The sequence below is a fragment of the Ranitomeya variabilis genome, chromosome 7 (assembly GCF_051348905.1).
Source record: "Ranitomeya variabilis isolate aRanVar5 chromosome 7, aRanVar5.hap1, whole genome shotgun sequence".
Lineage (NCBI taxonomy): Eukaryota > Metazoa > Chordata > Amphibia > Anura > Dendrobatidae > Ranitomeya > Ranitomeya variabilis.
The window spans coordinates 173,439,491-173,453,682 of NC_135238.1; the positions used below are offsets into that span (position 1 = coordinate 173,439,491).

A 14,192-nucleotide genomic window follows, 5' to 3' on the forward strand; every position below is an offset into this window, starting at 1 on the left:
CCTATCATGTGCTGCTCCATCCTGCGTCTCCATCCTGTCATGTGCTCCCATCCTGCGCCCCCATCCTGTGATATGCTTCTCCATCCTACACCCCCATCCTGTCATGTGTGTGCGCCCCCATTCTGTCATGTGCTGCTCCCATCCTGTGCCCCCATTCTGTCATGTGCTGCTCCCATTCTGTCATGTGCTCCCATCCTGTGCCCCATCCAGTCATGTGCTCCCATCCTGCACCCCCATCCTGTCATGTGTGCGCCCCCATTCTGTCATGTGCTGCTGCCATCGTGCGCAATCATTCTGTCATGTGCTGCTCCCATCCCACGCCCCCATTCTGTCATGTGGTGCTCCCATCCTGCGCCCCCATTCTGTCATGTGCTGCTCCCATCCTGTGCCCCATTCTGTTGTAATGTGCTGCACCCATTCTGCCTGTTCCTGTTTCCATTCTGCCATATGTTGCTCTCATCTTTCTCTCTCCGGCTCTACTGCCCGAGTGCGGCTGTGCTGAGTGCGGGCAGCTGTGCTGAGTGCGGGCGGCTGTGCGTGGCTGTGCTGAGTGCAGGCGGCTGTGCGTGGCTGTGCTGAGTGCGGGCGGCTGTGCGTGGCGGTGCTGAGTGCGGGCGGCTGTGCGTGGCGGTGCTGAGTGCAGGCGGCTGTGCTGAGGGCAGGCGGCTGTGCGTGGCTGTCCTGAGTGCGGGCGGCTGTGCGTGGCTGTGCTGAGTGCCGGCGGCTGTGCTGAGTGCCGGCGGCTGTGCTGAGTGCCGGCGGCTGTGCGTGGCTGTTCTGAGTGCGGGCGGTTGTGCGTGGCGGTACTGAGTGCGGGCGGCTGTGCGTGGCGGTGCTGAGTGCGGGCGGCTGTGTGTGGAGGTGCTGAGTGCGGGCAGCTGTGCGTGGCGGTGCTGAGTGCGAGCGGCTGTGTGTGGCGGTGCTGAGTGCGGGCGGCTGTGCGTGGCGGTGCTGAGTGCGGGCGGCTGTGCGTGGGGGTGCTGAGTGCGGGCGGCTGTGTGTGGAGGTGCTGAGTGCGGGCGGCTGTGCGTGGCGGTGCTGAGTGCGAGCGGCTGTGCGTGGTGGTGCTGAGTGCGGGCGGCTGTGCGTGGTGGTGCTGAGTGCGGGCGGCTGTGCGTGGCGGTGCTGAGTGCTGGCGGATGTGCGTGGCAGCGCTGAGTGCGGGCGGCTGTGCGTGGCGGCGGTGAGTGCGGGCGGCTGTGCATGGTGGCAGTGAGTGCGGGCGGCTGTGCGTGGCGGCGGTGAGTGCGGGCGACTGTGCGTGGTGGCGCTGAGTGCGGGCGGCTGTGTGTGGCGGCGGCGAGTGCGGGCGGCTATGCGTGGCGGCGGTGAATGCGGCCGGCTGTGCATGGCGGGGGTGAGTGCGGGCGGCTGTGCGTGGCGGCGGTGAGTGCGGGCGGCTGTGCGTAGCGGCGGTGAGTGCGGGCGGCTGTGCGTGGCGGCGGTGAGTGCGGGTGGCGGTGAGTGCGGGCGACTGTGCGTGGCGGAACTGAGTGCGGGCGGCTGTGCGTGGCGGTGGCGAGTGCGGGCGGCTGTGCGTGGCGGCAGTGAATGCGGCCGGCTGTGCGTGGCGGCGGTAAGTGCGGGCGGCTGTGCGTGGCGGCGGTGAGTGCGGGCGACTGTGCGTGGCGGTGCTGAGAGCGGGCGGCTGTGCGTGGCGGCAGTGAGTGCGGGTGGCTGTGCGTGGTGGCGGTGAGTGCGGGCGGCTGTGCGTGGCTGCGGTGAGTGCGGGCGACTGTACGTGGCGGCGCTGAGTGCGGGTGGCTGTGCGTGGCGGCGCTGAGTGCGGGCAGCTGTGCGTGGCGGCGTTGAGTGCGGGCATCTGTGCGTGGCGGCGGTGAGTGCGGGCGGCTGTGCGTGGCGGCGGTGAGTGCGGGTGGCTGTGCGTGGCGGCGGCGAGTGCGGGCGGCTGTGCATGGCGGCGGTGAGTGCGGGCGGCTGTGCGTGGCGGCACTGAGTGCAGGCCGCTGTGCGTGGCGGCGCTGAGTGTGGGCGGCTGTGCGTGGCGGCGCTGAGTGCGGGTGGCTGTGCGTGGCGGCGCTGAGTGCGGGCCGCTGTGCGTGGCTGTGCTGAGTGCGGGCGGCTGTGCGTGGCGGCGGTGAGTGCGGGCGGCTGTGCATGGCGGCGGTGAGTGCGGGTGGCTGTGCGTGGCGGCGGTGAGTGCGGGCAGCTGTGCGTGGCGGCGGTGAGTGCGGGCGGCTGTGCGGGGTGGTGCTGAGAGTGCGGGCGGCTGCGCTGGGCACCGAGTGCTGGGGGCCTGATCAAGCGGGGACACCGGCGCGCTGTGGGGGTCAGGTGCCGGAGTCGCCGCTAGCTCAGGCCCCCGGCACTTGCTATATTTACCTGTCCCCCATTCCATTCCACTGCTGCGCGCCTCTCTGTCTTCCGGGGTCCTCTGCCTGTGACTGTTCAGTCAGAGGGCGGCGCGCATTAAGCGCGTCATCGCGCCCTCTGAACTGAACGTCACAGGCAGAGGAGGTGGAGGATGGAGTAGCGCGCATCGGTGGAACGGGGGACAGGTAAATATAGCATACTCACCCTCCTGGCTCATCCCTGCTTCTCCGTTGGAGATCGCGGTGTGCGTTCAGTGCTTACGCATACCGCGATCTCCTGGGAGCGTTGCTCTGTGGGGTCCAGACTAGGGTTGAGCGACTTTTATTTTTATAGGATCAGGTCGGGTTTCACGAAACCCGACTTTCTCAAAAGTCGGGTCGAGTGAAATCGGCCGATCCTATAAAAAAGTCGGGGTCGGGGTCGGCCAAAATGCGAAACCCAATGCAGTGCAATGGGATACTATGGTTCCCAGAGTCTGAAGGAGAGGAAACTCTCCTTCAGGCCCTGGGATCCATATTTAAGTGTAAAATAAAGAATTAAAATAAAAAATATTGATATACTCACCCTCTGACACGCCCTAGTAGTAATTGGCATCTTCCGTTCCTAAGAATGGCGCTTGAAAGACCTTTCGATGACGTCACGGCTTGTGATTGGTCGCGGCGGCCCACGTGACCGCTGAGCGACCAATCACAACAAGCTGTGACGTAATTCTCAGGTCCTAAATTCCTCATTCTAGGAATTTAGGCCATGAGAATTACGTCACGGCTTGTTGTGATTGGTCGCTCAGCGGTCACGTGGGCCGCCGCGACCAATCACAAGCCGTGACGTCATCGAAAGGTCCTTCACGTGCTCATTCTTAAGAAGGAAGGCTGCCGGAAAGAAGCCGAGGGTGAGTATATTCCTATTAGGTATATACTCACCCTCGGACGCACCCTGCTTCTTTCCGGCAGCCTTCCTTCTTAAGAATCAGCGCGTGAAGGACCTTTCGATGACGTCACGGCTTGTGATTGGTCGCGGCGGCCCACGTGACCGCTCAGCGACCAATCACAAGCCGTGACATAATTCTCATGGCCTAAATTCCTAGAATGAGGAATTTAGGACCTGAGAATTACGTCACGGCTTGTTGTGATTGGTCACTCAGCGGTCACGTGGGCCGCCGCAACCAATCACAAGCCGTGACGTCATCGAAAGGTCTTTCAAGCGCCATTCTTAGGAACGGAAGATGCCGGTTACCAGCGGCGATGTCCAGGCTGCGTCGGAGAGGTGAGTATATCAATATTTTTTATTTTAATTCTTTATTTTACACTTAAATGTGGATTCCGATACCGAGTTCAGATATCGCAAACATATCGGAACTTGGTATCGGAATTCCGATACCAGATTCAGAAGATCGCCGACCTCATGGCCGACCCCACACAGGGGTCGGGTTTCATGAAACCCGACTTTGCCAAAAGTCGGCGACTTCTGAAAATGGCCGACCTGTTTCGCTCAACCCTAGTCCAGACTACGCCGGCGCTTGCGCAGTCTATAAAGGCTTCGGACAGAGTGACGCTCCCAGCGTTATATTATAGATATATATATACACTCACTGGCCACTTTATTAGGTACACCTGTCCAACTTCTTGTTAACACTTAATTTCTAATCAGCCAATCACATGGCGGCAACTCAGTGCATTTAGGCATGTAGACATGGTCAAGACAATCTCCTGCAGTTCAAACCGAGCATCAGTATGGGGAAGAAAGGTGATTTGAGTGCCTTTGAACGTGGCATGGTTGTTGGTGCCAGAAGGGCTGGTCTGAGTATTTCAGAAACTGCTGATCTACTGGGATTTTCACGCACAACCATCTCTAGGGTTTACAGAGAATGGTCCGAAAAAGAAAAAAAATTCAGTGAGCGGCAGTTCTGTGGGCGGAAATGCCTTGTTGATGCCAGAGGTCAGAGGAGAATGGGCAGACTGGTTCGAGCTGATAGAAAGGCAACAGTGACTCAAATCGCCACCCGTTACAACCAAGGTAGGCCTAAGAGCATCTCTGAACGCACAGTGCGTCGAACTTTGAGGCAGATGGGCTACAGCAGCAGAAGACCACACCGGGTACCACTCCTTTCAGCTAAGAACAGGAAACTGAGGCTACAATTTGTACAAGCTCATCGAAATTGGACAGTAGAAGATTGGAAAAACGTTGCTTGGTCTGATGAGTCTCGATTTCTGCTGCGACATTCGGATGGTAGGGTCAGAATTTGGCGTAAACAACATGAAAGCATGGATCCATCCTGCCTTGTATGGAGCATCTTTGGGATGTGCAGCCGACAAATCTGCGGCAACTGTGTGATGCCATCATGTCAATATGGACCAAAATCTCTGAGGAATGCTTCCAGCACCTTGTTGAATCTATGCCACGAAGAATTGAGGCAGTTCTGAAGGCAAAAGGGGGTCCAACCCGTTACTAGCATCGTGTACCTAATAAAGTGGCCGGTGAGTGTATATATATATATATACTGTATAAAAATTTTTTTTTCATCTTTTGCATTTTAAAACATACAAAAAGAAAATGTGCAAGAGTTTGGGTGCATTCTTGAAATTATCACAGCTTGTAAATGCTTTTTGTAGCCAGCCAACAAGAGTCTTTCAATTCTTGATTGAGGGATTTTCATCCATTCTTCCTTGGAAAATTCTTCCAATTCTGTGAGATTCCTGAGTCTTCTTGCATGCACTGCTATTTTGAGGTTTAGCCACAGATTTCCAATGATGTTCAGATCAGAGAACTGTGAGGGCAACTGTAAAACCTTCAGCTTGCACCTTTTGAGTCAGTCTATTGTGGATTGTGGATCATTATCCATTTGTAGAAGTCATCCTCTTTTCTACCTCAGGTTTTTTATAGATGATATGTTTGCATCAAAAATTTGGTGAAAGTTAATTGAATCCATGCTTTACTCTACACATGAAATGTTCCCCGTGCCATTGGCTGCAACATTTTTATTTGCAGAGTGCTAGACCATTGCTTAGAAGAACCCATGGCTGCTGTTTTTTGGCAAAAGGATAGAGGAGCCTGGGTTTTTATAAAGCTGGGAAATTTGCATCACTTGGCCTTTCCTATTGATGTTATTGTATAAGCCGTAACCTTAACAGGTTAATTAAGGTCTGAACCCTTGGTCAAAGTTCTCTATGCACACAAATCTCCAAGGGCGCCCTTTACATCGGTCCATTTTCCTTTTTGAGGTTTTTAAAATGTGAAAGATGTGCATATACAGTGGGGCAAAAAAGTATTTAGTCAGTCAGCAATAGTGCAAGTTCCACCACTTAAAAAAGATGAGAGGCGTCTGTAATTTACATCATAGGTAGACCTCAACTATGGGAGACAAACTGAGAAAAAAAAATCCAGAAAATCACATTGTCTGTTTTTTTATCATTTTATTTGCATTTTATGGTGGAAAATAAGTATTTGGTCAGAAACAAAATTTCATCTCAATACTTTGTAATATATCCTTTGTTGGCAATGACAGAGGTCAAACGTTTTCTGTAAGTCTTCACAAGGTTGCCACACACTGTTGTTGGTATGTTGGCCCATTCCTCCATGCAGATCTCCTCTAGATCAGTGATGTTTTTGGCTTTTCGCTTGGCAACACGGACTTTCAACTCCCTCCAAAGGTTTTCTATAGGGTTGAGATCTGGAGACTGGCTAGGCCACTCCAGGACCTTGAAATGCTTCTTACGAAGCCACTCCGTTGCCCTGGCGGTGTGCTTTGGATCATTGTCATGTTTAAAGACCCATCCACGTTTCATCTTCAAAGCCCTTGCTGATGGAAGGAGGTTTGCACTCAAAATCTCACGATACATGGCCCCATTCATTCTTTCATGTACCCGGATCAGTCGTCCTGGCCCCTTTGCAGAGAAACAGCCCCAAAGCATGATGTTTCCACCACCATGCTTTACAGTAGGTATGGTGTTTGATGGATGCAACTCAGTATTCTTTTTCCTCCAAACACGACAAGTTGTGTTTCTACCAAACAGTTCCAGTTTGGTTTCATCAGACCATAGGACATTCTCCCAAAACTCCTCTGGATCATCCAAATGCTCTCTAGCAAACTTCAGACGGGCCCGGACATGTACTGGCTTAAGCAGTGGGACACGTCTGGCACTGCAGGATCTGAGTCCATGGTGGCGTAGTGTGTTACTTATGGTAGGCCTTGGTACATTGGTCCCAGCTCTCTGCAGTTCATTCACTAGGTCCCCCCGCGTGGTTCTGGGATTTTTGCTCACCGTTCTTGTGATCATTCTGACCCCACGGGGTGGGATTTTGCGTGGAGCCCCAGATCGAGGGAGATTATCAGTGGTCTTGAATGTCTTCCATTTTCTAATTATTGCTCCCACTGTTGATTTCTTCACTCCAGGCTGGTTGGCTATTGCAGATTCAGTCTTCCCAGCCTGGTGCAGGGCTACAATTTTGTTTCTGGTGTCCTTTGACAGCTCTTTGGTCTTCACCATAGTGGAGTTTGGAGTCAGACTGTTTGAGGGTGTGCACAGGTGTCTTTTTATACTGATAACAAGTTTAAACAGGTGCCATTACTACAGGTAATGAGTGGAGGAAAGAGGAGACTCTTAAAGAAGAAGTTACAGGTCTGTGAGAGCCAGAAATCTTGATTGTTTGTTTCTGACCAAATACTTATTTTCCACCATAATATGCAAATAAAATGATAAAAAAACAGACAATGTGATTTTCTGGACTTTTATTTCTCAGTTTGTCTCCCATAGTTGAGGTCTACCTATGATGTAAATTACAGACGCCTCTCATCTTTTTAAGTGGTGGAACTTGCACTATTGCTGACTGACTAAATACTTTTTTGCCCCACTGTATATATATATATATATATATATATATATATATACACTCACCGGCCACTTTATTAGGTACACCATGCTAGTAACGGGTTGGACCCCCTTTTGCCTTCAGAACTGCCTCAATTCTTCGTGGCATAGATTCAACAAGGTGCTGGAAGCATTCCTCAGAGATTTTGGTCCATATTGACATGATGGCATCACACAGTTGCCGCAGATTTGTCGGCTGCACATCCCAAAGATGCTCCATACAAGGCAGGATGGATCCATGCTTTCATGTTGTTTACGCCAAATTCTGACCCTACCATCCGAATGTCGCAGCAGAAATCGAGACTCATCAGACCAAGCAACGTTTTTCCAATCTTCTACTGTCCAATTTCGATGAGCTTGTACAAATTGTAGCCTCAGTTTCCTGTTCTTAGCTGAAAGGAGTGGTACCCGGTGTGGTCTTCTGCTGCTGTAGCCCATCTGCCTCAAAGTTCGACGCACTGTGCGTTCAGAGATGCTCTTAGGCCTACCTTGGTTGTAACGGGTGGCGATTTGAGTCACTGTTGCCTTTCTATCAGCTCGAACCAGTCTGCCCATTCTCCTCTGACCTCTGGCATCAACAAGGCATTTCCGCCCACAGAACTGCCGCTCACTGGATTTTTTTTCTTTTTCGGACCATTCTCTGTAAACCCTAGAGATGGTTGTGCGTGAAAATCCCAGTAGATCAGCAGTTTCTGAAATACTCAGACCAGCCCTTCTGGCACCAACAACCATGCCACGTTCAAAGGCACTCAAATCACCTTTCTTCCCCATACTGATGCTCGGTTTGAACTGCAGGAGATTGTCTTGACCATGTCTACATGCCTAAATGCACTGAGTTGCCGCCATGTGATTGGCTGATTAGAAATTAAGTGTTAACAAGAAGTTGGACAGGTGTACCTAATAAAGTGGCCAGTGAGTGTATATATATATATATATATATATATATATATATATATATATATATATATATATATACATATATATTTGCCTAAAATAAAAAGGAAATGTGTCATCTTGAACTTTAGCCCTTGTAGGGATCATTTTATCTTCAACTAGCTTAACTGTTTACAATAAAATTAATTTTGACGAGGGGTTCACAAACTTTTACATGCCACTGAAAGTCAAAAAAAGACTATATGCTGACCACTGTACTATTGACAGAGAATTATATTTAATTTTAGCAGAACTTGTATTTTGCTGCCATAGATTCATAGGAATTCATGTAATTTCTTTTACGTGTGAAGTTATAAATCTGGGGTACACATCTGGTATTATAGAGAGAGGTCCCTTACAAGTGTAAAAGATCACCAATACTACAGTAAACAACATGCAAGCTTTGGCACTACGTTAATAAATTATAGAAAATTTGGGATTTTGGAAGGAGGGGAATTTTGTCATTTGTGCTGGGTACCATGGCACCATCTCCACCATGCTGGGAAATCATCCAATTAAATATGTTCCAAATAATTTATAAAGAAATATAAAGTAAGACTTGCAGTATATCGCAGTTTAGTTTATAGAAGGCATTTGCTACATTTCTATTACTAAATAACATGTATTGTTGCAGACTACGGGAGGTACTTGGAGAAGAGGCTGATACTGCCTGCATGAACATGTATGTGAAATATTACTGTGTCCTTGCTTGCAAGCAATAATGTGGAAACCTGAGGAATCTGACTATTCAAAGTAAAGTTTTCTTTTTTCTTATATTATCTTGAACAGACCAAACATGAGTATTGTTACAAATGAATGTCATGAAAAAGAGAAGATCACCTAAAGAAAGGGTTTTCTCATATAATGACATAGTAGCACAACAAGTGTTTTTGCAATCTTTGGACTCCAGAATTCAAAGGCTACAGGTAGACTTTTTAAACCCTTCCCACCACAGGAAGTTTTAGCAGAATTTCAGCAATTACCTTAGGCTACTTTCACACTAGCGTTAACTGCATTCCGTCACAATGCGTCGTTTTGCCGAAAAAACGCATCCTGCAAAAGTGTGTGCAGGATGTGTTTTTTCACCATTGATTAACACGAAGCGACGCATTGTGACGGATTGCCACACGTCGCACCCGTCGTGCGACGGATGCGTCGTGCAGTGGCGGACCGTCGGGAGCAAAAAAAGCTACATGTAACGTTTTTTGCTCACGACGGTCCGCTTTTTCCGACCGCGCATGCGCGGCCGGAACTCCGCCCCCACCTCCCCGCACTTCCCCGCACCTCACAATGGGGCAGTGGATGCACTGGAAAAATGCATCCGCTGCCCCCGTTGTGCGGTGGAGACAACGCTAGCGTCGGGAACGTCGGCCCAACGCACAGCGACGGGCCGAGCCCGACGCTAGTGTGAAAGAAGCCTTACATGGCCTTTCTACTATTTATGAGAAATTAGTGTTTGAATTCATATATAAATGAGACTGTAGATCTGAAGCCTGTGTCACTCCAGCTCTATTCTTCACCCAGTGTTGCCTCCTCATATTGACTGATGGCTCTTTTGACTGAAGTCACAAAGCATAGAGGCTATCAGTCAATCAGTAGGAGGGTGCACATGGCAGAGAATAGGGCTGGAGTGATAAAAACGTCAGATCTACCATAGCTCTTCAGCCTCATTTGCTTATGTTATTAATGGAGTAACAGACCGGACATGTAAAGGTATTGTTGGACTTGTCTTTGAAAATACTGTATCTGCATTTAAATAGTTTTTTTTTTTTTTTTTGGGGGGGGGTAAAACCCTAGCAACAGATTCCCATTAAAATCTGACTTAAGTCAAATTTGGAATTCTTCCATGTATCCTTGTTTTTTTTCATGAAACATTGTACTTAAGAGCATTGGTAAATTAAGACTGACGTGTTTTTGAAAAAAAAACTTTGAACACCTGGACCTTGATTCAAAGAGATTACACTTTGATTTCTTGGGTAAATTGAATTGAAAAGTCACAACATTTTTGTGTAATGCAGTAGTGCACACAAATGTTGTGACTTTTGTCATTTTCACACCAGTTTTGCCCAAATCTACCGAATTTGGCAAAGTTGGGACAGGAGAGAGATGTAATGATGATGTGACATCACAGTTAATCTAATTCATGTTGAGCTGTGGTGCGCCTTATGCCAGAAAGGTATGCTAAAATGCCAAATGAGGTGGGTGCTTTAATGAATCAGATGTGTCTGACTCCAACATGCCTCCTCATCTAGAAAGTAAAGGGGTTCTCCCAGGAACAAAGCACATTTTAATTAATAGATCTTGGAATAATAATCTATATATATAATTGTCTAAGGGGTACTTCTGTCTTTCTGTCGCCAACTTCCGTCACAGAAATCCCGCATCGCTGATTGGTCTGGCCAGCTGCCTGTCATGGCTGCCGCAACCAATCAGCGACGGGCACAGTCCGATTAGTCCCTCTCTACTCCCCTGCAGTAAGCGCCTGGCGCCCGCTCCATACTCCCCTCTGGTCACCGCTAACACAGGGTTAATGCCAGCAGTAACGGACCGCATTATACCGCGGGTAACGCACTCCGTTACCGCTGCTATTAACCCTGTGTGTCCCAAACTTTGCCTATGCAGCATCAATAGTAAAAAGATGTAATGTTAAAAATAATAAAAAAACAAAAAACCTGCTATTCTCACCTTCCGTCGAGGCGCGCGGCTGCCGCCATCTTCCGTTCCCAGAGATGCATTGTGAAATTACCCAGAAGACTTAGCAGAATCGTGAGACTGCTAAGTCATCTGGGTTAGGGTTGAGCGAAACGGGTCGGCCATTTTCAGAAGTCGCCGACTTTTGGCAAAGTCGGGTTTCATGAAACCCGACCCGACCCCTGTGTGGGGTCGGCCATGAGGTCGGCGATCTTCTGAATCTGGTATCGGAATTCCGATACCGAGTTCCGATATGTTTGCGATATCGGAAATCGGTATCGGAATCCATATTTAAGTGTAAAATATAGAATCAAAATAAAAAATATTGATATACTCACCCTCGGACGCGCCCTGGTACTAACTGGCAGCCTTCCTTCCTAAGAATGAGCGCGTGAATGACCTGCGGTGATGTCGTGGCTTGTGATTGGTCGCCTGAGCGGTCACATGGGCGGCCGCGACCAATCACAAGCTGTGATGTCATCTAAGGCCCTTCACACGCTCATTCTTAGGAAGGAAGGCTGCCGGAAAGAAGTCGAGGGTGAGTATATTCCTATTAGGTATATACTCACCCTCCGACGTGCCATGCTTCTTTCTGGCAGCCTTCCTTCTTAAGAATGAGCGCGTGAAGGGCCTTAGATGACGTCACGGCTTGTGATTGGTCGCGGCCGCCCATGTGACCGCTCACGCGACCAATCACAAGCCGTGACGTCATCTAAGGCCCTTCATGCGCTCATTCTTAAGAAGGAAGGCTGCCAGAAAGAAGCATGGCGCGTCCGAGGGTGAGTATATACCTAATAGGAATATACTCACCCTCGACTTCTTTCCGGCAGCCTTCCTTCCTAAGAATGAGCGCGTGAAGGGCCTTAGATGACGTCATGGCTTGTGATTGGTCGCGGCTGCCCATGTGACCGCTCACGCGACCAATCACAAGCCGTGACGTCACCGCATGTCATTCACGCACTCATTCTTAGGAAGGAAGGCTGCCAGTTAGTACCAGGGCGCGTCCGAGGGTGAGTATATCAATATTTTTTATTTTGATTCTTTATTTTACACTTAAATATGGATCCCAGGGCCTGAAGGAGAGTTTCCTCTCCTTCAGACCCTGGGAACCATAGTATCCCATTGCACTGCATTGGGTTTCGTGTTTCGGCCGACACGACCCTGACTTTTTTATAGGATCGGCCGATTTCACTCGACCCAACTTTTGAGAAAGTCGGGTTTCGTGAAACCCGACCCGATCCTATAAAAATAAAAGTCGCTCAACCCTAATCTGGGTAATTTTGCAATGCATCCTGGGAACAGAAGATGGCGGCAGCCGCGCTCGCATCGCCAGAGCTCCGCTGGATCCCGGCGGGTGAGTATATAACTATTTTTTATTTTAATTATTTTTTTAACAGGTATATGGTGCCCACACTGCTAAATACTACGTGGGCTGTATTATATACCGCGTGGCTGCTATATACTACATGGTCAGTGTTATATACTGCGTGAGCTGTGCTATATACTACGTGCCCTGTGTTATATACTGCGTGGCCTGTGCTATATACTACGTCGCCTGTGTGCCTGTGTTATATACTGCGTGGCTGCTATATACTGCGTGGGCTGTGTTATATAGTACGTGGGCTTTGTTATATACTGTTTGGGCTGTGTTATATACTGCATGGACAGTGTTATATACTGCGTGGCCTGTATTAACGCATCAGCTATTCTACAATATGTATGTATGTATATAGCAGCCACATAGTATATAGCACAGGCCGTGTACTATTTGTCTGCTATATACTACATGGCTCCTATATACTACGTGGCCTGTGCTATATACTATGTGGCTGCTATATACATGCATACATATTCTAGAATACCCGTTGCGTTAGAATCGGGCCACCATCTAGTAAGTTCCATAATTGGTTGTAATCCAAAAAAATGTTCCTGTGCTGAGATAACATATATATGTGCCCCTGCTATGTACTGTGTTATAACGGTGTCTGACCATGTAGGAACATTGCCTGATCATACCACATCTCCTGGGCAGGAAGGGGGGGAAAGCAAAAGAGCATACAGACAGGACACCACAGGGTCACAGCTGATTCTTCTTGTGAGGCAGAACATTTCCCTGCCTGTATTTAATTAATGTTTTACCTCAAAGAAATAATCAGCTCCAATCCAATACTGGAATATCTGTACAATCTTTTCCTTCCTCCCCTTCCCAGGAGCTGTGGTATGATCAGACTATGCTCTTGTACAGTCAGACACGGCCATTACACAGTACACAGCAGGGGCACATTTATAAAATTATCTCAGTACAAGAACAGTTTGTTTTTACGTATCCAGTTGTGGAACTTATTATCATTCAAAGATCTGTTGATTAAAGTGATGATTAAAATTTACTTTGTTCGTGGTAAACCCCCTTTAATAAATCAGGTCCATAATTTTTCTGCCCTTGAAACAATTATACCAAGCAAAATGGTTAATTCATATTTTGAGTCTGTCAGCTTTACATTGGTATCATTTTTTAAATGTCAGATTATTATGTAAATGGAAAACAGAGGGCACAATAGGGTTATATTTATACCCTATGGAGGGAGAGTAGGAGAGCGCTGGTTATGCAGGATTTGTGACATGTAGGAATGAAGAAAACAGCTGATGCTGTCCCATGTCCGGTGGAGAAATCCTCCAGGAGATATTGGATCCAGTTGGATGAACACTTAGTGGGCTAAAGCTGTTTCTCCTGTACTCCAAACTCCAATCTTTTCACTCCTTTCTCTTCAAGACAGTTTGTTAAATAAGGTGCAAGTCTTAAAATTTTCAAAAACTTTTGTTTTAGGAACCAATCAAGGTGCCTTTATGTTATTAACACATCATAAATAGTGTTGAGCGATACTTTCTGATATCGGAAAGTATCGGTATCGGAAAGTATCGGCCGATACCGTCACAGTATCGGAATCCAATCCGATACCGATACCCGATCCCAATGCAAGTCAATGGGACGAAAATATCGGAATTAAAATAAACCCTTTCTTTCCTTGTAGGTTAATTCTACATGAAGGAAAACAACTAAGAATAATGTAGGATGTATTGGGGGAGGTGGCGGAGACATTAAAGGCACAGGGGTTTATCCCAATCAAATAGAATAGCAGTATTTTTAATTTTTTTATGACGTTCGGCGTTAGAAAGAATTTGACTATGTTAATTTTTTATTTATTTTGTCAGATATTGATGTTTCACTACTTCCACGCCCTTCACCCTATTTTTTACTTCTCCCACACTTTCTTCTTCATTATCCTCATCATCAGCTTCTGTGACATCAACTTCTTCACCTTATTCATCTTCTTCTTTTCTACGTATATATATATTTTTTTTTTTACATTG

At 48.2% G+C, this 14,192-nt stretch overlaps 1 protein-coding gene across 1 annotated transcript in view; it reads left to right on the forward strand.

The window, feature by feature from the left end:
• Positions 1-14,192, forward strand: part of LOC143784254 (putative methyltransferase DDB_G0268948) — a 150,102-nt gene that overhangs the window by 109,896 nt on the left and 26,014 nt on the right. Inside the window, exon 7 of the mRNA XM_077272278.1 lies at positions 8,767-8,885. Coding sequence (XP_077128393.1) covers positions 8,767-8,854 — 88 coding nt within the window. The 3' untranslated portion in view covers positions 8,855-8,885. The remainder of the gene's footprint in view (positions 1-8,766; positions 8,886-14,192) is intronic.